At 36.3% G+C, this 22,001-nt stretch overlaps 1 protein-coding gene across 1 annotated transcript in view; it reads right to left on the bottom strand.

Annotated features, from left to right (window-relative positions):
- Nucleotides 1-22,001, bottom strand: part of GALNTL6 (polypeptide N-acetylgalactosaminyltransferase like 6) — a 1,175,458-nt gene that overhangs the window by 639,565 nt on the left and 513,892 nt on the right. Inside the window, exon 4 of the mRNA XM_007192672.2 lies at nt 18,359-18,525. Coding sequence (XP_007192734.1) covers nt 18,359-18,525 — 167 coding nt within the window. The remainder of the gene's footprint in view (nt 1-18,358; nt 18,526-22,001) is intronic.

The following is a 22,001-nucleotide window of genomic DNA, read 5'->3' as shown; positions in this document are numbered from 1 at the left end:
CTAGGCATTGGGGATGCAGCAGTGACAAACCAGGCAACTGAATCTGTCCTCATGGAGGTAAGAGTCCAATGTGAGGACAGAGGCCATGTATATGCTATTTTAATTTGAATAAAAGTTCTTTTGAAACAAAAAAATTCCAATGTTTCTTTTTCACATATATGAATTATTATATGTAAATTTATCTTATTCTGTCCATTTGTTGAGCATTCTTATTGTATCTTTTTAGTTTCATTTTGATTAGGGGATAAGCAGGTAAGAAACATATTCCTCTGTACACTTTTTATTTAAAATTCTGAATCTTTGTAAATAACATTAGATCAAATATATTCAACACATATTTCTTTTCCCAACCCATGCCACCCTGCCACTGAGATCTGTGTGAAAGGAAGAAATATTTGTTAACTTTTTTCACATGTTAATAGATTTGCACTCTTGGAATTCAAAATTCCTAGAGATCAAAGAGCTTTTCAATCAAAATAAACAGAATTTAGTTTGTATGTAACATAAGATTCCTCTGACATTGGTCATGGACAAGTTCTGACCCTAATTTTATTAATTCTATTATATTCTGCTTTCCTAAAATTGTCTTATCTTGGAAAATTAAATAACATGTTTAAAACAATTAATACCATATCTTAAATTACTTACAAACGCTCTAAAATGGCAATAACCTCATATCGTGAGCTTGTAACATGTGGAGACAACTGTTGCAAAGAAGCAATTTGTTCCTGGAAGCTCCATTATCTCTGACATATGTCATTATTATGCAGTGGCAAAGTTTTCTATTTTGGGGAATCTCTCAATCATTTTAATTAATTAAAGGAAGTGAAGAAACAAACTCTGCTAACAGCTGAACCTATTTTTCATATGTTTAATTTTGATGATGTGAATGATTTCTCTTTTCAGGGATAAGTATATGAATGTATACACAGATTGGTCCAACTCACAACAATTTTATGACTATGACCCAGACTCATGTTTACTCAGGTAAACATGATGATCCTCTTCTTCAAGGAGCTCATTAGTCTACAGTGGGGATAGATGTAAATTCACATCCAAATAATGTGGAAATTGCAATGATATTAACACAGAATACTACAGAAGAGGGATCATTCCAAAGGTAGTTGCCAACAGTTGTTATGTACACTGTCTAAGTACTTTAGATGTATTCACTTTAATTCTTATAACCAGCCAGTGAGATGGGTACTATTATTATCTTCATTTTACTGTTGCAGAAATCAAATCACAGGATTTTGTTGTTGTTTGTTTGTTTTAAAGTAATCTTTTCAAGGCCTCCCATTTGGTAAGTGGCATAGCCTGACATGGGAGGTTTCAAGGAAAGTGGGCTGAAGATGCTGTATTAGCCTTAAAAGATTCGTTAGAATAAGGGACACAGAAACAAGGAAAGTGTCATGGAGATACATTTTAGGTAGAGAAAACAGGACTTAAAACAGTACACGGGTAATAAATATATGCTGTGTGCTATTTACAATAGCCAGAAGATGGAAGCAACCTATATGTCCATCAACAGAGGAATGGATAAAGAAGATGTGGTACATATATACAATGGAATATTACTCAGCCATAAAAGAGAACAAAATAATCCCATTTGCAGCAACATAGATGGACCTAGAGATCATCATACTGAGTGAGCTAAGACAGAGAAAGACAAATATCATATGATATCACTTATATGTGGAATCTAAAAAAAAAAATAAGGTGCAAATGAACTTATTTACAAAATAGGAGTCACAGATGTAGAAAACAAACTTATGGTTACCAGAGGATAAGGGGTGGGGTGGATAAATTGGGAGATTGGGACTGACATATACACACTGCAATATATAGAATAGATAACTAATAAGAACCTGCTGTATAGTACAGGGAACTCTACTCAATCCTCTGTAATGGTCTATACGGGAAAAGAATCTATAAAAAAAAAAGAGTAGATATATGTATATGTATAACTGATTCACTTTGCTGTACACCTGAAACTAACACATTATAAATCAACTATACTCCAGTAAAAATTTTTTTAAAAAGGCTGTGTGGATGGAATACGTGCAATGTTGGTTTTGCAATGGCAAAATTTGGAAGATGGAATTCAGAGAAGATGAGTAGAGCGCTCATGAACTCAGGGCCTCTTGAGGAAGAGTGCACTCTGATTGGCACGTTGTGGGGGCCTCCAGAAAGCAAAGAAGAGTTTTAAAAAGAGGTGGTTGGGGCAGTTTTGCTCGTTATAAAGATCATTTTGATAATGGATGATGGATTTGAGAGGGACAAAGCTGGAGGCAGAGCAACAAGTCAGAAGGGCATTTCAGCGAGTGAATTACAGCTACTTTGAATGGAATTAGAAGAGAGGATGGCTTGAAAAGTACTCAGGAGGCACATTTGGCAAGATTTGCTCCTTGACTGGATGTGAGATGTGGGCAAGAAAGAGACTTCACAGGAATAATTCTCAACTATTTAGAATAGTTTGGATGAACAATGATGTAATAAATTGAGAAGGAAGAGATAATTAAAATTGGGAGAGTTAGGACACATTGAGTTTGAAACACCTGTGGGTCATTGAGGCCCAGAGGTCCAGTAGTTTTTAAAATATTCAGGTCAGGAAACCAAGCTGGACCCATGGGGCTCCTGGCCACAGAAGCATTTCTGTCCCCCGTTTCTTATGTCTAGGGAATAGACCCCAGCCTCCATGACCTTCCCTGAGTTCCAAAGGGCAGATTCGAATGGTTGCTGATCACGGAAGGAAGGGGATACAGAGACAAGGGAGGAGCAGCCAAAAAACAATAGTGCAGCCTTGGGGCAGGGTCCTGGTTCCGCCTCAAGGGGTACACAGAACAATATCTTTAAACTCTTTTTTGTTTTTTAAACATCTTTATTGGAGTATAATTGCTTTACAGTGGTGTGTTAGCTTCTGCTTTATAACAGTGAATCAGCTATAAATATACACATAACCCCATATACCCTCCATCTTGCATCTCCCTCCCAAACTCCCTATCTAGGAGGGAGCCCTCTAGGTGGTCACAAAGCACCGAGCTGATCTCCCTGTGCTATGCGGCTGCTTCCCACTAGCTATCTATTTTACATTTGGTAGTGTATATATGTCCATGCCACTCTCTCACTTCGTCCCAGCTTATCCTTCCCCCTCCCCATGTCCTCAAGTCCGTTTTCTATATCTGCATCTTTATTCCTGTCCTGCCCCTAGGTTCTTCAGAACCTTTTTTTTAAATTTTAGATTCCATATATATGTGTTAGCATAAGATATTTGTTTTCCTCTTTCTGACTTACTTCACTCTGTATGACAGACTCTAGGTCCATCCACCTCACTACAAATAACTCAATTTCGTTTCTTTTCATGGCTGAGTAATATTCCATTGTATATATGTGCCACATTATTATCCATTCATCTGTCGATGGACACTTAGGTTGCTTCCATGTCCTGGCTATTGTAAATAGAGCTGCAGTGAACATTGTGGTACATGACTCTTTTTGAATTATGATTTTCTCAGGGTATGTGCCCAGTAGTGGGATTGCTGGGTTGTATGGTAGTTCTATTTTCAGTTTTTTAAGGAACCTCCATACTGTTCTCCATAGTGGCTGTATCAATTTACATTCCCACCAACAGTGCAAGAGGGTTCCCTTTTCTCCACACCCTCTCCAGCATTTATTGCTTGTAGATTTTTTGATGATGGTCATTCTTACTGGTGTGAGGTGATACCTCATTGTAGTTTTGATTTGCATTTCTCTAATGATTAGTGATGTTGTGCATCCTTTCATGTGTTTGTTGGCAATCTGTATATCTTCTTTGGAGAAATGTCTATTTAGGTCTTCTGCCCATTTTTGGATTGGGTTATTTTTTTTTGATATTGAGCTGCATCAGCTGCTTGTAAATTTTGGAGATTAATCCTTTATCAGTTGCTTCATTTGCAAATATTTTCTCCCATTCTGAGGACTGTCTTTTCGTCTTGTTTATGTTTTCCTTTGCTGTGCAAAAGCTTTTAAGTTTCATTAAGTCCTATTTGTTTATTTTTGTTTTTATTTCCATTTGTCTAGGAGGTGAGTCAAAAGGATCTTGCTGTGATTTATGCCATAGAGTGTTCTGCCTATGTTTTCCTCTAAGAGTTTTATAGTGTCTGGACTTACATTTAGGTCTTTAATCCATTTTGAGTTTATTTTTGTGTATGGTGTTAGGGAGTGTTCTAATTTCATTCTTTTACATGCAGCTGTCCAGTTTTCCCAGCATCACTTATTGAAGAGGCTGTCTTTTCTCCATTGTATATTCTTGCCTCCTTTATCAAAAATAAGGTGACCATATGTGCATGGGTGTATCTCTGGTCTTTCTATCCTGTTCCATTGATCGATATTTCTGTTTTTGTGCCAGTACCACACTGTCTAGATTACTGTAGCTCTGTAGTATAGTCTGAAGTCCAGGAGCCTGATTCCTCCAGCTCTGTTTTTCTTTCTCAAGATTGCTTTGGCTATTTGGGGTCTTTTGTGTTTCCATACAAATTGTGAAATTTTTTGTTCTAGTTCTGTGAAAAATGCCATTGGTAGTTTGATAGGGATTGCATTGAATCAGTAGATTGCTTTGGGTAGTATAGTCATTTTCACGATGTTGATTCTTCCAATCCAAGAATATGGTATATCTCTCCATCTATTTGTATCATCTTTAATTTCTTTCATCAGTGTCTTATAGTTTTCTGCATACAGGTCTTTGTCTCCCTAGGTAGGTTTATTCCTAGGTATTTTATTCTTTTTGTTGCAATGGTAAATGGGCGTGTTTCCTTAATTTCTCTTTCAGATTTTTCATCATTAGTGTATAAGAATGCAAGACATTTCTGTGCATTAATTTTATATCCTGCTACTTTACCAAATTCACTGATTAGCTCTAGTAGTTTTCTGGTAGCATCATTAGGATTCTCTATGTATAGTACCATGTCATCTGCAAACAGTGACAGCTTTATTACTTCTTTTCCGATTTGGATTCCTTTAAGCTCTTTATAGAATTAAAACCCCCAAGAAATGGAAGATGTTAGCATTCTTCATTCCAGATTAAAGGAACCAGAGAAGCTCTTCAAGAAGAACACCTGAGGCCAGATTAAAGGAACCACAGAAACTCATCAGACCACCTGAGACCAGATTAAAGGAGTGCAGGCCCTGCACACAGCCTAATCTTATCAGCAACTCCACCCTTGAACTATTGCTATAAAACTCCTCATCAAATCCTCCCAGGTTGGGAAGTATAGTTTTTGAGGGCACAAGCCCACTGTATCCCCCTTTACCTGGCAAAGCAATAAAGCTCTTCTTCTCTACTTCATCCAGAACCCTGTCTCAGAGAGTCAATTTGGGACCAGTGCACAGAGGCCAAGCTTTTGGCATCAGAAGCAAGAGAAGAGTTTACTTGTACAGAAAGTGGGGACATATCACTCAAGCTTAGCGCACACAATGGGGTGAGCTGTGGGTGGTGAGTAGACCCCTGAGGATCACCAATGTTCAAGAAGAAAGTTGATCAAGGGACATCCATGAACAACCCTGAGAAAGAATGATTGTAAAAGCAATCCCCAGATAAGAAAGAGGAGGTATACAAACAACATCAAATGAAGCAGAGAGGTCCGACGTTAAATTATTAGTACGTGATTGAATTAAACTAATGTATTTTCTTCCCTAAGTTAAATTATTTATTTAATCAAAATAAATTTTAAAATAATTATTTACTTAAAGTATTCAATTAATTATTCAATTCTCATATATGGAGCTCACTGGATTCTGCAATACTCAGAATTACAATTTTCAGTGGTAGTTGTACAGCTTCAGAATCCTCTTGATGAAATCATAGGGATACCAGAGGCCCCTAAAGACAGTGTGTTTGTCCTCTGTCAAGGTTTAGGGAATCTTCCCACCACTGTGTTGCAACTATTCTATGTGTACAGTTTTAAAGGAAACAATTACTTGTTTAATATTTTTTCAATAACCTATAAAGCATAGATACTAATTCGGTACTCAAAATTCTTTGAGATAGATTTAGAAGTCATCTAGTTCAATTCCATCATTTTATAGCAAAAACAATAATAGCCTAAATTTAATAAGTGCTTACTTTGTACCCATCAAAGTTCTAATAGCTTTATATGCAGAAACCCAATTTCCCAACATGCATGGGACAAGTGAGATAAATAGCTTGTTCATGGTGACAACCTCAGTAAAGGTAAAGGCACGATTCACACCTACAGTGATGCCCAAATCACCTACTTAGCCGCCCACTCTTGTGGCAGAGGAGGGAAGGAGGCGGCACTGGCTGATATGACTAGTTGGTTATCAGAGTGGAGCACAGCCCAGGGCCCTTCCTCAGACGCGCTGCCCCGTCATCTGCCCCTTCTGACTCACTGTTGATAATATAAGAGAATTAACCACATTTTCAGACATTTAAATGAATAGAAGATGCTACTACTCACCATGCATTGTCTTGGCAAAAGCTTATCGGTTCAATTTTTAGGCCAAGTATGGAACCCTAATCTATAAGCATCCCTCAGTCCCAGGGGGGGATGAAGTCCAGCATTCATGTGAGGCACTGTGGCAGCTTTCTCACTGGGCGCTTTAGATTTCAGCTCCCCTGCAGATCTTCCCTGATCCTAAAAGGGACAGTGGCTGAAGGAATTTGAAAAGACCATTTGCTGTATCTGTTACTAATGATGCCCTGTAATTGACATCTCTCACCAGAAAAGCCTTCACCATACTGAATCATCAGAAGCTCTCAACCTACAGTGCTAAGGGATTTGAATTCACCATAAAATATTAACTAGTCTGTAGTAAAGACTAAGAGTTTTCCCGAAAATTACCAAAATAGATAACCCTTTTGAATTCTGAAAGAGGCTAAAAACACATTTTAGAGATATTAAGTGGCCAGCATTCCTAAAACTTGAAACATATGTTTGACATGAGACATTCATTTGCTGAATTATTTTACACACTATCCTTAATCATCAGGTGTCAAAACATGAAACCACACAGTACGTTCATTTCTTTCAATTACAAGGAGAGATAGAGGAAGAAAATTAGGGAACAAGTTGAAGATACTGAATGCAAACTTCTATTCAGGGCTTGAAAGTAATTGCCTCTGGCCTGCAGAAGAGTTCAGTCTTTGATACCTGGATTTGAGCTGAATAATTACACATAGATTTGCCTTTGGGATGACAGTCTGGCATGAAGGAACTGCATCTTAATTGAAAGTATCCATTGCTATTCTCTTTCAAGTTCTACCAACTAGTAATATCTTACAATTTTTACCAAGAGCAGTGCAATCATAGACACTTCTGAAATAGGTTATACAGTCAAGTGCAATAGTATTTTGATTTTAGTCCCCTCCTTTTCCTAAGTGGCATCTACTTCGTGATTCCCCTGTACTTGATTCAATTTTAGGAATCAATCATCAGTTCCCTGATCCCTAGTAAGTGTCACCTTATTAGACTTGGCAATAAAGCTGCTCATTTACAAGGAGCAAGTCATCTGCACCCTAGAAATTAAAAGAATCGGCACTGGCTCCTTTGATTTTTTGACTAACTATACAGTTTTGAGTAACTATATTATATACTTTTGAAATGTGTCATATCACTGCAGATGAATATGTAGTTCCCAGGATACCATTCGGCTAAAATCAAGGTAGTCACCATAAAGTGTACCTTATGTATTAGTACCACTTGCCAGTTATGAGAAAGTGTTCCTGCGGGAAGAAAGTATACACCTAAGAATACATCACTGATGAGCTTATAGCTTTTAGTATCTCCTATTAAGCTGACTGTCTGCTACTTAGAAGCTACAGATATTTAAATGAAGATCTGGTTTATACGTCCCTCAATCTTTGTCCATCAGAATGACTTCTTTTGATTCATAAATCCTTTTGCAATGAGGGACCTATGGGAATTTATAAGACAACCACGTCGCCTATGGTCTTAGGTAAGTTGTCACGACTGCCAAGCCATTTGGGTCTATTCAGGGCTTTATACTGATGTATAGGGTAAAGGAAAACACAAAGATTACGGCCAGCAAAAACATGTCCAGGGATTCCCAGGCGCTTACGGTACAACCAAGAGTCATCTTACTAGGGCATCTTGGGCTCAGCCCAGCTTCTATTTCCATGGAGACACTTCCACGCGTGTATGTTTCACCTTTTCGTAGAGAAGCGTGACAAAGTGGTTTAGTAGGTGAGCGCGCACATAGGCTGCTTGGTGCCGTGCGATCTGGGGTGGCCCCGGATGATGATAAGAGTGGCCCAGGAAAGCCATCTGCTGCACCTGGGAGCCAAGGGACAGTTTGGTCCATTCGGTCTCAGGAGATATTATATTACGGTCTCTCCTGGGGGTGGAGAGGAAGCCCCAGGTCTAAGAGAATCTGAGCTTGGAAGTCATACCCGCCTGGAGATGATGTCTGACTGAAATTTAACAAACTTATGCTGACTCTTAGTGCTTCATACTACTATGGGTATTACTATGAGTATTACTATTATCCAGTAGTATTACTTAAAAAGCACTGATGCAATTACTTTAAAAATTTTCCAAAGATCAAAAACAAGTGCACTGAACTTTGGAACCTGAAATGTGTCTTTTTATAGATACAGACACTATATTTATCTGACTCCAGTCTTGGGAAGTTATTTCCTTCATCATCATTTCATGAAGATTATTCACGGTTAAAAGGTAAATTTTGTAATTTCTCCAAGCACATGGCAATCGTTTAGACCTTCAAGCATGAACTTATTTGAAGCGGTCACGGATTATCCTGCTATCTCCTCTTTATAGTGAGTGACGTGTTTTTCCTAACCTTTCAGTTTAGAGAGATTTTTTTTTTTGAAAGTGAAAAAAAGTATTGAAATTGTGTCTTGTTGTTTCTGAAATCTAGGGTCACATCAATCCTCTCTAAGGTCCCCAGGCCTGAAGTGGCAGAGCTGGGACTTGGGTTCAAGACTCTGTTTCTAACACACAGGCTGTTAACTGCTCGCTATATTTGTATCTGTTCCGTGAGTTCATAATTTTATAACAGTACTATAAAATAACCAAATATCTTCTTTTCTTCATAGAGCCTTTATTTTCTAAGAAGCAGTGTTTAAACTGAGCAAAACTAGAGGAAAAAAAATATGTACCCAACCTGAAAAAAATCAATTGCTTAAATTTTACTACAAACCCTAAGTGTATCTCCATTAGGTTGGAGGTGGCCTTAATTTATCCTGCAGAAATATGCAAAACTCAAAATTATAAGTTACAGAGCTTAAGTTTATTCAAGACATAAAATTAAGCTTCCTTTGTCATTGTCCCCCTACAACGTTGGGGTCAGTGTTTTCTGAGCTATGAGACGCCTACTAGTTTTCCAAGTGGCTTGTAAACATAAATATATTCCACTTAGAGTTTTAGTAGATAAGGCCAAAAAAAAAAAAAAAAAAAAGGGAAAACCAACGATGTGTATCTAATGAGTATCCAGTGTTAGATATTTGCCCATTCACCCCTACCCCTTCACCCCCAGCCCAGCTGCTCTGTCCCAGAAAGACTCTCATTTTCTGGGGACATTTTACACCAGCGTGGCCCCGGCAATCTCAGAAGTGTCTTGGTTTCTGTGAAGTGAGGCTGCCTAAATCTGGAACAATACATCCAGAGTAAAGACAGACTCAGATGATCTACAAGGGGACAGCCTAAAGTCCATTCACTTACCTCAATAAATTCTACTTTGAATCAGCCTGGGAAGCCACATGAAACATGTCTAACTACATTTTATGACCTATTTCATTACTTTGTGAGCCTTTCAGAATGTTAGAAACACTCTTTTCTCCAGGAGGAGAGCCCTGATTGACCCCCTGCAGGGCTAGAAGGCCATTTGGACACTGGAATTTGTGTGCTCAAGTCATTATTTTTCCCATGAATTCTCCATTCTACTATGTGTGTGTACACAGTGAAATGATGGTTTCTATTACGATCCTGCTCCTAAGGCGAGAAAATGGGTAATAAATTAGATTCAATTATCTAGAGTGTCTATGTAACTGTAGTTACAGTTTTATCAAATTAAAGATACTTATCAGAATGGTTCTAGTTTCTCAGAATTAGATGTCTGAGAAAACTACAGAGGAGAGGAACCCTGCATGCCTAAGCAGAAAAACCACCTATTTGAGGTTAATCTAGCATTTATCTCAGCATATAAAGTTGACCTAGTGTGTGACCTAGGATGTCACCTCCCTGAGTCTCCATTTATTCATCTATAAAAGGTTACAAATGCACCAGGTCACCTGCAATTTCCTTCATCTCAAAGATCTTGCCAGTCCAATGTGGAATTGTTCCTCAGTTGACATAAAAGACTTAATTCTTATTAGGAGAATTTTGTTAAAATGTGTTTTCTCAATACAGATGCATTTGATGTTTAAAACTTGTCAGCTTATCAAAAACCTTGACTGATGAGAGGCTGATCATTTTCTAAGGAAGTGTTATAATTCAAGATAAAGGAGGAAACATTTGTGTGTTTTTCGTTGTGTCAATGCAGTGATTTTTTTAAAAAATTAAGAGCAGGTGGATCTTTAGGCATCAAAAAGGATTGTTTGAAATACAAAACATTTTATTATTAAAGCTCACCAGCTGAGGTTTGCTGACAAGAGAAATAATCATACAACATAACCTTTTATTTCATCAGAGGAAGTCATGCCTACCCAAGATCTGAAGCCCAAGATCCACAAAATGGTTTCATATGAGTGACAATTCTACTCAAAACAGCTGTCTGCGAGGAAAATTAATGGGATTTAATCTGCCATAAAATGAATTGCACAATTTATTTTTCTTGAGGAAGTCATGCCTTGTGACTTTAGTGAGCTGTAACAGCTTTGCTTTGAAAAGAAGCATCCCTTTCTATGCCAAACCCATATGAATTCAACCATGTGGAGTTTTCAACCAGAAAAAGCAATCGGAAAGCCAGATCGGCTTACCCACCACCTGAGGATGGGAGTTGCCCTTCCCTATCTTTAAAAGGACTGATTTAAAACACGAGTCCTAAATAATTATTCAATCCAGAGAGAGGTTTTAAGATGGTTGGTGATTAAGGTTGAAATATATGAAATTATCAGCCAGCCATTAATGTTCTACAAAAAATGACAATTTCATATGCCTCAAGCTAATATCTAAAGAGAATAAAACTGTAAAATAGCAAAATGCTAGTTAAAACAATGACAATTAGATGAGATTTATCATTTCTTCAAAATGAAAATTTTTTTAAAAACTTAAAGGCAACTAATAGAGGAAATATAAATACTTACAACCCCTAAATTGACAAAATTTTCTGTGCGGGCATTTTTAAAGACCTCACAGGAATTAACAGTATTTTAAATTTATCTCATTCATTCAAGTACACAACATATTTTTTAAGCAATTATGTAAAACAGCATGTATATATGTAGGTCTATAACATGTAGAAATGTAATATATTTGCCAATAATAGCACAGAGGAGGTTGGTGGGAGCAAAGCTATACTGGAATAAGGCTATGACACTAGATGGTAACTCAAATCTTAAAGAGAACCATAAATGATAAATAAGGTTAATATGATCAATGCTATAAATATAAAAAAAAAAGAAAAAGAAAGCAGTAACAAAATTTTTCAACTGTGAAATATGCTTTAATATTATATGATACCTAACTACAGCCCAACTAGACAACAGAACTTAAGTGTGCCTCTTTATTCTATTACACATTTTCCAAGACACTTATTTTTGTGTTCAAAATTCATCTAGAACTGGTCCATTCCAACACTCTAGTCTCAAATTCTACATTAGAACATTTTAAAAACAGTTTTTAACACCACATAAAAATGTCTATTTGTGTGGAAGTTTCAGCACATGTATCTTTATTCAATCAAATATAAATTTTACTGAAACTGAACTGAAACAAATAAATTTCATCAAATTTGATACATTAGGACTTTATTGAGAAGACAGAGGATATAATGCCCAAAATTCTGAACTTTCCAGTGCCAGTCTTATAGAGGCTAATTCATAAAACAATTCATCGAGAAAAACATATACCTTTACAGTATCTCAAGATCTTTGATCCTAATCTGCAAAAAAAAAGCGTCTACTTAAAATAGGCTGTTTCTACCAGAATAAAGAAAGCATTCCAGTGGTAATCATGAGGATCCTGACCCTCGCGATTGTGTGTAACCCTCAGGAACAATCCTGAAAACTGGAGGGATTATTCACATTTGTTCTACAGAAGAAAAAGGAAACAGCAAAATGCTGGTCTAAACATTATGGCAAATATCAGGCTCAGCAAGGACACATAACTCGTTATTTTGTCAGATGTGGTCCTTTGTTTACACAGACATTTACAACACGTGAGACGGGAGTTTTAGTTTAAAAGTAAGAGGGACAGAAATCCCAGGAGTGCTTTGTCTTCCGAGACAGCTTCTATTCAAAGCATATTCTGCCACTGATGAGTAGGACTCATATTTTACAAATACATAAAGACATTTTTATGAGTTGATTTTGTGTTTTGGAACTTGCAGAATGTACGCTTTATAAATTGTCTTCCTTATTTTCCTCTGACTTTGAGAACATATAACTGTTCTACGTTCATATTTACGACTCTATGCCCTGGACTCCCTTCGACAGCAGACACAAAAATAATTGCTAAAACAGAACAGTTTTATTAAAACTGTACATTTCATCCTTATGCGGCATGATATGCAAATTTATCATCAGAAATCGATCAGCTTTCTTTCACTTCTATAGCAGGTGATAATGAATTTCTAAATAGAAAAGTGTACAGTTGAATTTTATAATATTTTCTTAGTTCCCGTTACTTATTAGTATTTAATATTGTATTTTGATTTTAAAATGCAATTATCCTTGAAATCAACTTGAAATCTGAATAATACATCTAAACAATTCCAAGATTCACTTAGAGTGACCGGCGCTCAATAAATCTGAGACATAAAAATGGCTTGTCTTACAGTCTAGTGGCCTGATGGAAAACCAGCACAAAGGCATTTTTGTTGACTGCCATCTCTGAATCTTTATATGCACTTTAGTGTTAGTATTTTATCATTTAAGATAGAAATGCACTACCATTCTTCATCTATTTTACAACCTTTTCACACCAATGATACCTTCCAGCTTTGAATAGTTGTAAAACTTGTGCTAACTGATTTGTCTGCTTATGGAAACTTTCCTTAATGGTATACTTGGAGACTATTTGAGTAAAATAGAACCTGGAATTCAAGACTCATCATTACCACTTGTGAAATGACTTAAAATATTCTCAGTATTTTAAAGATTTATAAACATATTTAACTATGTGAAGAGTCTAAGATTTTGATGGTAATATGGACCTTTAAAGAAATTGTGTGTGTGTATGTATACACATACATACGATTTCTGAATTTGGCACGAAAATTATTAAATGATTTCAAAGCAAATTAGATCTACAAAATACTGGAAGGCACATTTGTATAACAAAGAAGGAAAATTGGCAAGGGAGGAGTAACCGCAGTAACCTGAAATTCAACATAAAATGCTACAAAATGAGTTCATGAGAAGGCATAGTAAATGTCTACAAACTTGTGAAAATGCCAACATTTATCAAAGAAATGTTATCACAGATGTCACATTAGATAATGTAGAGGTAATACTATCAAATTCCCATCCCAAATTTCCCCTTGCAGATTTATAAATCCGATATCAATTAAATGCTAAATAATAAGAATAGAAAAATGTATGTCAAAATAATATGGATAAGACACAGGAGATTTTTGAAATTAAGCTATTTATGCATTTATATTACTCACTGAAGCTCCCACCCCAATTCTGAGACACATGACAATTATTCTGAAACCTTGATTTGCATAAAAATTACACATAGATGTTGTTGAAGTGAAGATTCTGATATATCTGGATGGAGCCTGACAGTCTGCACGACTGATAAGCCTCAATGTCATGCTGGTGTTGTTGATCACTGGACCACACTTTGAGAAGCAAGGATCTGTGCTCTCTGAGGAGGAGTAAACTGGATTTCTTTAAAGTGGCTGATTTTGCTAGATGGGAAGGATACTTTTAAGTTTCTGATTTTCCCTCTAACTAGAACATGGAAAATAATAGGTCTTTGTGAAACTCTACCACTCAGCTCCCTGCTTTTCCTGTCCAGGAAGTTTGAAACAAGCAGGGGCGGGAGTGAGTTAGTGTGCATGTGTGTGCGTAAGTGCACACACATCCGGGGCACAACAGTGCCCTCACACCTGCATTAAGGGAAGTGTATCGGCAGCTCTCCTGTGAGTTTCCCTTGGTTTAAACTTGAATTCCTCTAAGCACACAAACTTTAGAGAACTGTCAGGTTCAAATCTGCCCTGTCTCTGAGGCTAAGCCCCAGCTTAGTTCACACGTTTCAACATTTTCCGTGTGGATGCTGTGAAGGTTGCCTGGAATTTGGAGATAAGCCCAGGATTAGTCCTGCTTTAAAGTCATCATGAAGTCTTGTTAGAAGCCTCAAGTTAAGTTGTTAAATGTATTTCTGAGAGCTTACTGGAAAAAAAAAAATATATTCACTAACTTTGGTAAGTGTCAGATAGCAAAAACATGGTGTTGGTTTTGAAATTTTACCTGTAGGCCTGCACCTTCCTGCTTTTATAGACAGTAGGCTTATGTTCTGAGGCTAAAACAATACTCTGTTTACCAAGCTCATTTCAGGAGCTTCTAAACTGAGAAGTGCTGGGATGTTCATTTTTTAAAAGCATTTTGATAACTGGGTCAACTGGGTAAATTCAAACTGATTTTTAGAAAGCACTTTGCAGTGATTTTATAATTCAAAAATACTTTAGTATTTTTTTCTCTATTGCTATGAAACCAATTCTACAGAATTCACCAATCACAGAATGATTACGTTTTTTGGAACTATGAATTCCAAGCGATATTACACTTGTGCTATTAACATGGCTGACATGTTGGCTTTCCTTCTTTTTTTTTTTTTTTTTTTCATGTGTAGCTATTCTACTGACCTGGAAGACATAAAATATAAAGCAGTAATGTTTGATTAAGTCTTGCCAAAATTTTATTGCCTTTAGCCAAAGGACATTAGAGAATATTCAGAAGAGCTACAGTGCAAAGGTGTTAAAATGCATATTGAACAGACTTGGAACTAGAATATATTTCTGAAAATAAATATGAAGTGTAACATTTCAGAAATAATTTCCTGAAGGAGGCCAAAAAATCTCCTATATTTTCTTGTACTTTAAAATTTGTCTAGCCTATTTAACTTGATGTTTAAAGAATTGGTGGAAAAGACTCTGATTTCTGGGTTGTCCAAAAGGGAAAAAAAAAGCATAAAGTATAATAGCTTTTAACAGCATGGCTATGCATCATATCTGATTAAAAAGCAGAGAAAACTTCTTTGTCTTAGAGGCCCTGTAAACAAGAGATGGCTGGAAATATTTTCCTTCTCTTACAATAGTAAAAACAATCCTGAAAGGAATTTTTGATAAACATTAAGGTCACGGACATAATTTAGGGAGGTGACATGCTCTATTTACCCTCCTTTCGTTGAAACTCTAAAATTCCATTTTTCTTCAGTACCTGTATAAACTACCTGCTTATTAGTAAAATTGGAGATTTAAAAAAAAAATGTTAATGCAGTCCTAATTTTTCCAACATGTTATAAATGACCACAATTTGTCTTCATGCCTTCTATGAAGGCATGACTTCTAAATAACTTCCGTTGCAACCGGAGTTGTGGGGGTGAGGTGGTAGGTGATAGGTAGATGGGTAGATGATGGATGGATGGATGGACAGATAGAGGATCGACTCATTCAATTTTGTAAATAAGATTTCATTAAATTGAGAGGATCTCCTCACAAAAGTATGTAGAATATTGATGTTGTGTTTCTGGACAGGATTTGGGGAGGAGTGGTCAGAAGTTGAGAACAGTTGCTCTCCTGTGGAGCACAGTTCCTTCAGCCATCAAAGGAGGTCTTCATCACAACCTCCCAGGAGGAGGTATTTAGATAACTAATGAGTTACTTATCCCCATTTTGATAAGAAATTTGAGACACTGCGAGGTTAATTTACCCAAAGTCATACAGTTCATAGTTGGTATCAGGATTCTCACCTGTGTTTACCATGTTGATTTTCTAGATTTCTCACAATTCAGAAAGCAGGAGTGATGCTTTTAGGTTCACCTAAACCCTAATATTTTATCAGAAGAGATTCTGTAATCTAAAACAAAAATTTGAAAGTAGGGCTTCTCTTAGTCCATGCACCTTTAGAATTATGGTATATTCTAAAAGATTTGTGGAAGTATTTTTATCACATGTCTTTCAACGTTTAGTCTTACACTATTGTCAGGCTAGTAAAATGAAAAGCAATATTCAAAAAGCTTTCCTGTTTGAAAGTTTAATGATCATAAAATACTACTTTCAACTTGATAGTTCACAGGAAAAGAGTAACTAAAGGAAAGATTTACGAAAGCATTAAAATAATGATTATCCTTAAAAATGTCCCTCAGGAAAGTCAAAATCACCATTACTCTCCCAACCAATCATTTTCGTGTTGCTTCATGTCACTAACAGCAATGAAATGGACCATCCAGAACACACTTCCTTCCTGGGTGACATTCTAAGCAGAAGGGACAGTCTAGCAAAGTCGCTACTATACAGAGATGACAATGATTTAAACTCAAGACAAAAGTATATGCCACTATTTTCTCCCTCTTTAAAGACTTTCAGCTGAAAAATACCTTTGAGAAATATCCAGCAAAAAACTCTACAAACCACAATTTACTGCTACCAAGTGTTTCCTACTTTATAACCCCCAGGTCAAAATTCTGCTGTAGGAAATAGTTTACCAAGACAAAGTCAATTACGTAGAAAATTGTCCACAGATACACTGTCTTATTTCTCTTGGTACCAGTCAACCAAAAAATGCCATTTATTTGGTGATATGTGGCCCCAGATCTTTATTCCCTTTTTCATTCTTTTACTTAAAAGCAAAGTTTTAGCTTTAACACATGAAATGCCTATTTTTAGCCTGAGGTGGTAATGACTGCTTTGAAATAAGTAGCCTCAATTAGAATAAAAATCAATGTGTTATTTAAATTAATTTTAAGTAATACATTTAATTTAGGTACTTATTAGATACTGATTTAGATACTTATTGAACACACAACTATATAAGCAATGCAAGGCAAAAACTACTTTGAAATCAACCTAAATTACCAAGTTTGTAGTTTACTATTTTAATAGAACAATAGACAACCTTTTTTTTGGCCTATGAAGTTCAACACATATGAATTATCGGCAAACCCTGAATCAGTTTTTGAAGTGAATCATTGCAGACAAAAATGCTAAAGGAACCTCAAAGCTAAACACACCAGTCAGTTTTACTTCTACAGAATTTTTAAGTACTACGAAGAAAATGTTTCTGTTGTAAATGAAATTTCCAAAACTTCAATTAATCCATAGGATCTCAAGATGCATGCTCTTGAAGGCATAAGAATAACACGCAAACTCGTTTCCTGCCATTCTTTCTTACACACATACAGTACAGTTAAACAGAGCTCCTTCATGCAATGAAACAGAAGGTAGATGAATATCTTTAGAAAAGGTTTCCGCCTCTCCGCTCATACCAGCCAAGAAGAATTTTACTTTCCCCTATTTAGAGTGAATATGATTTATCAAGTCCTAATCTCAAGAAACTTTCTATAATCTCATTCCCCTGACTTTTAAACCAAATTGTATTCATCAGAATAGTAAAAAAAAAAAAAAAAAAGAGTAGAACTCTGTCAAATTTTCTAATACACCGCATTCCAGGCCTTTCTGCTGTTGTTATTGTTCAGATACGATAAAACAGCTAAAATTGCCAAGTAAAACTATTTATTTGTGTTACTTATAACTTCCAGTATTTATGAAGTAACACAAGCACAGCCTGGAGAATGTATCACACTGGTAAATAACAGAGCAGATCCTTTTCAGAAAGGGGAACAGATTTTCTGGTTCTACTGGAATATTTCACCATTCATATGTACTTACCATAACATATTTTACAATGTTTGTCCTGAAGCTGAAGGTAGAATTTAAGGCATTCTGCCAATACCTGTCTAATTTACAACAGAAATGTAATACAAATTTCTTATAGGTCCCCAAATGATGCCAATAACTTTTCGTTCAATTCCTTTCACATTTGGTCAACATTTTATGAAATCACAGCAACACAACATAGACAAAACTTTATCATCTCCTTTGAGATAGAATTAGAAAGAAACCATCACAATGATCGTCTGCCTTATTTTAGAAGCCCGTAATGATTATGTAGGTGATAAGAGAATCACATAAAATATTATTAACAATATCTTACCTCTATCACTGAAGTCATCGACCAGGATGATTTCTGCAATCAGACTTTCTGGGGTTCGGTTGATGATGCTGTGGATGGTCCGGAGGAGTGAAGTCCAGCCTTCGTTATGGAATGGGATAATGATGCTGGTGTTTGGTAGCCTTTCCAGGTACATCTTGTGCTTACAGCTGGAGATGACAGAGGAAGGAAAGGCTATGTCAGACGCAAGACTGGAATATGTCTTATACTGCCATTGACTCATTGTGTTATCAGACAACTGTGAAAATTAGACTTTGCCTAGAACTTTCCCAACCAAAGCTTCTACATCATCATAGTTAGTCTACCCATTCCTGGAATTCATTAATGATCTCCTTTCACACTCACTCTTAATGACATAATTATTTATCCTCTCTTATACCAGTGGCTCGAAAACAAGGTAAGACGTACACTGAAATGTTGTGCTCTTGGTAATATGTTCTCTAATAGTAATAAGGATAAATTATATGTATTAACATCATTTCCACTGAGCACACAGCTAATGTTAAACTTTCTGGGAAAGTCTGGAAATTTAACTTCTGTAATATTTATGCCCAATTAATCAGTTTTGGTTGTGGTCTGTTTCCACAGCTGGGTAGTATTTAAGGCTCTTGGGGAGAAAAGAGTCTTAAAGTGAAATAAATGAAAATTTAATCTTAAATAATCACACACTGATGCAATTACATTAAGATCCAAATCATGACACTATCACATTCCTAATGAAAACTATACAGAGAAATCTCATGTTGCTGTTTTCACTGTAAAACAATCTGAGATGCCAAATAGGAAGTAGGTTTTAAATTCTGGCATAGTTAAAAGCAATTTAGTATATGTCATGGCTATTCTTTCAATATTCGTGATTTATTTAAGTCATTTATAAGCCACATCAGGGCAGAAAGCTGGTCTCAAATCTGATTTAATTCTTACCTCAGCATTGGTCACAGTTGCCCAAGCTTTATTAAAGATAATGAATTAATTTAAGTTTGTGAAATCTTTAAGTTATTTCAAAACAAAAATCGGATAAAATTTCAATCAATTACCAAATTTAGTGATTTTTCTGACATGGATAACATGAAAACAAACAAACAAACAAACAAAAAGAGAGTGGAAATCTGGAAAGAAATGCGGTTTCTGTTTAAATACAGGAACATCTATTATTTCATCTTTTGCCAAGACACTGGCTACTGTTTAGTGCAGACATTATAGTGTGAATTTGAAGTATGCATAGATTCTACCAAGATGTATAGAAATGTACCAGCATATTCAAAACATTACTTAAAATATGGTTTTTTAGTCAGTTATCTCAGCACTTCATTTTACTATGATCTCAATAGGATATCTTAAATATCACTGTGGATATAAAACAAAGGGATCTTGCCTTGCAGCTTCAGATAATGGAATATAATGTAATTAAAGCAAAAAAATTTAACTATCCTGGAAGATAAAATAAAGTGAAATAATTTAGACAAATAATTTAAATATAAAATATAGGCATTTCTTTTTTATCTTGTCCTTTTATTATCAATTATTTAATCTAAATTTTAAAATTTGTAACAATATTTATCAAATAAGAGATTTAGAGGTTTTCAAGTACAATGAAAAGCATTGGAAAAGACCATCAAAAGGATACCATGAAATGGGCATGAAAATACTAGAAAAAAAACATGAAGTTCCTTGTGGGATAACATAAAATAATTTAAAAAAGCAATATATGAAACAGATCTGTCAGTGATTTCCAAGAGAGTGTAGTGAGATGGATGCTTTCACATCTAATGCACAAATCTGGAAAAGAGTGCTAAATTAATTCAGCACATCTCATCATAATTACGTAGACCCATCCATCCTTCTCAGCAAAGGCAAGATCCCAAGACAAATGTGCTTTCCTGTATCAATACTCAGGATAATACAAAACACCATATCTAACAATGTTCTGGGAATGTAACTGATATCCCCAAGAAGGCAAATTATTTTTTAAACATTAAGAGGAGACACTGTACATATCGCTTGCTTATTAATTAAATAAGAATTGCATTCAGAGTAATACACGATAAGCAATCAATAGGCTTAGGGCTTTAAAGAGATGTTTAACAGCTACCTACAATCCATTCAGAAAAAAAGGCAGACAGAAGAGAATGCAAGACTAATCATGTGCAAAAAGGACTTTTCCTCATAAAAATGTTTTCAGTAATTTCTGTGTAAGCTCAAATTATTACCACACAGGGGAGGTGAAAATATCCTTCTATTCATTTATGCTCTCAAGTCCCAATGATTTGCTAAGGGTTTTCTCTAAGCCAGGAGGCAAAGTGGGATAAAAGAATGAAAAAACCCTACTCTCCAACTTTAAGATGTTTACAGTACAATAGGAGATACAGAAGGGTAAAGAGACAGTTACAATTTTAAAGGGGAATCAATATGTAGAAGTGTAACAGGGTGTCATACAAGCATTTGAGAGAGGCCCCTGAACCCATTCGCAAAGTGCTGCAGAAATGCAAGTGAGAGGTAAAAGTGGCCTGCAGAAGACCAGTTCGAGATATATTTAGGAAAAGAACTGATATGACTTAGTAACTGTCTGGGAGAAACAGTTAAGGAGGACTCCCATGTTTTGGACATGGGCAACTGATCTACGAACTACAGACCTACATCAGAGCACAGTGTGTAAGGGGCATTTGAGGGTTGCAAGGCTTGAGGATAAACATAAGTTCAATTTTGACCACATTAAGTTTGAGGTGTCAAAATGATACCTAGTTGAACATGAAACCAGCTCTTTAGCTCCTTTCCTATTGGCCCATTTCTGTTCCCCTCTAACCTTGAAAGAATCTAATTATAGGAATGAGATCACTAAGCAATTGAAACCAACTCCTGACTTAACACTCTCCTGAATGCACACCATGCCTTGTCTAACCTGGTCATTCTTTTCCTAGATAAAAAGAAGAATAAGGAATGAAGCAGTTAAAGAATCACGGGCTCTCTGCCTCTAACAATCCCCTTAGCAATCCTGCTGGCAGATCATGCAGGCAAGATGACATGTGAAGAGAGAGTCAGCCAGTCTGCACGCAATGGAGGTGCAGAACCCAACCTCCTGCCTTGATGATTCCCTGAGATGCTTCCCCCTTTTCTCCTGTAAAAACTGTCATGGCTGAGCAGAATCTTCAGAGCTGATCTCTGGACACAAGTCCACCTTCTCCCCAGATTGCCGGCTTTTCTGATTAAAGCACCTTTCCTCTCAACTGACACTTGCCTCTCGAATGATTGCCTTTTGAGCAGCGAGCAGCTGAATCTGAGTTCGGTAACAGAACAATCGTATATATGATATACACAACTATCTGTCTATGTATGTACCTATGTGTGTATATCTATCTATCTATCTATATATGTGTATATGTGTGTAGCTCAGAAAAAGATCTGGTTTACGGGGGGAACAGTGACAGGCTCCAGCACTTATGCCAGGGCACTGCCACTATCTCCATAGCATCACCATCCCAACACTTGCCAAGAGGATCCTCTGGTAAGTACCAGCAGATAGCCAACTGAATGCTCTCTCTCATCTCTGAAAAAGGGCAGATCAAAAGTTCTGGGGCAAATGAATGCCCCTAGCTTCAAGATGGCGGAGGAGTGAGACGTGGAGATC

The sequence above is a fragment of the Balaenoptera acutorostrata genome, chromosome 6 (assembly GCF_949987535.1).
Source record: "Balaenoptera acutorostrata chromosome 6, mBalAcu1.1, whole genome shotgun sequence".
In the NCBI taxonomy this organism is placed as follows: domain Eukaryota; kingdom Metazoa; phylum Chordata; class Mammalia; order Artiodactyla; family Balaenopteridae; genus Balaenoptera; species Balaenoptera acutorostrata.
This window is presented reverse-complemented; position numbering and strand designations above follow the sequence as displayed.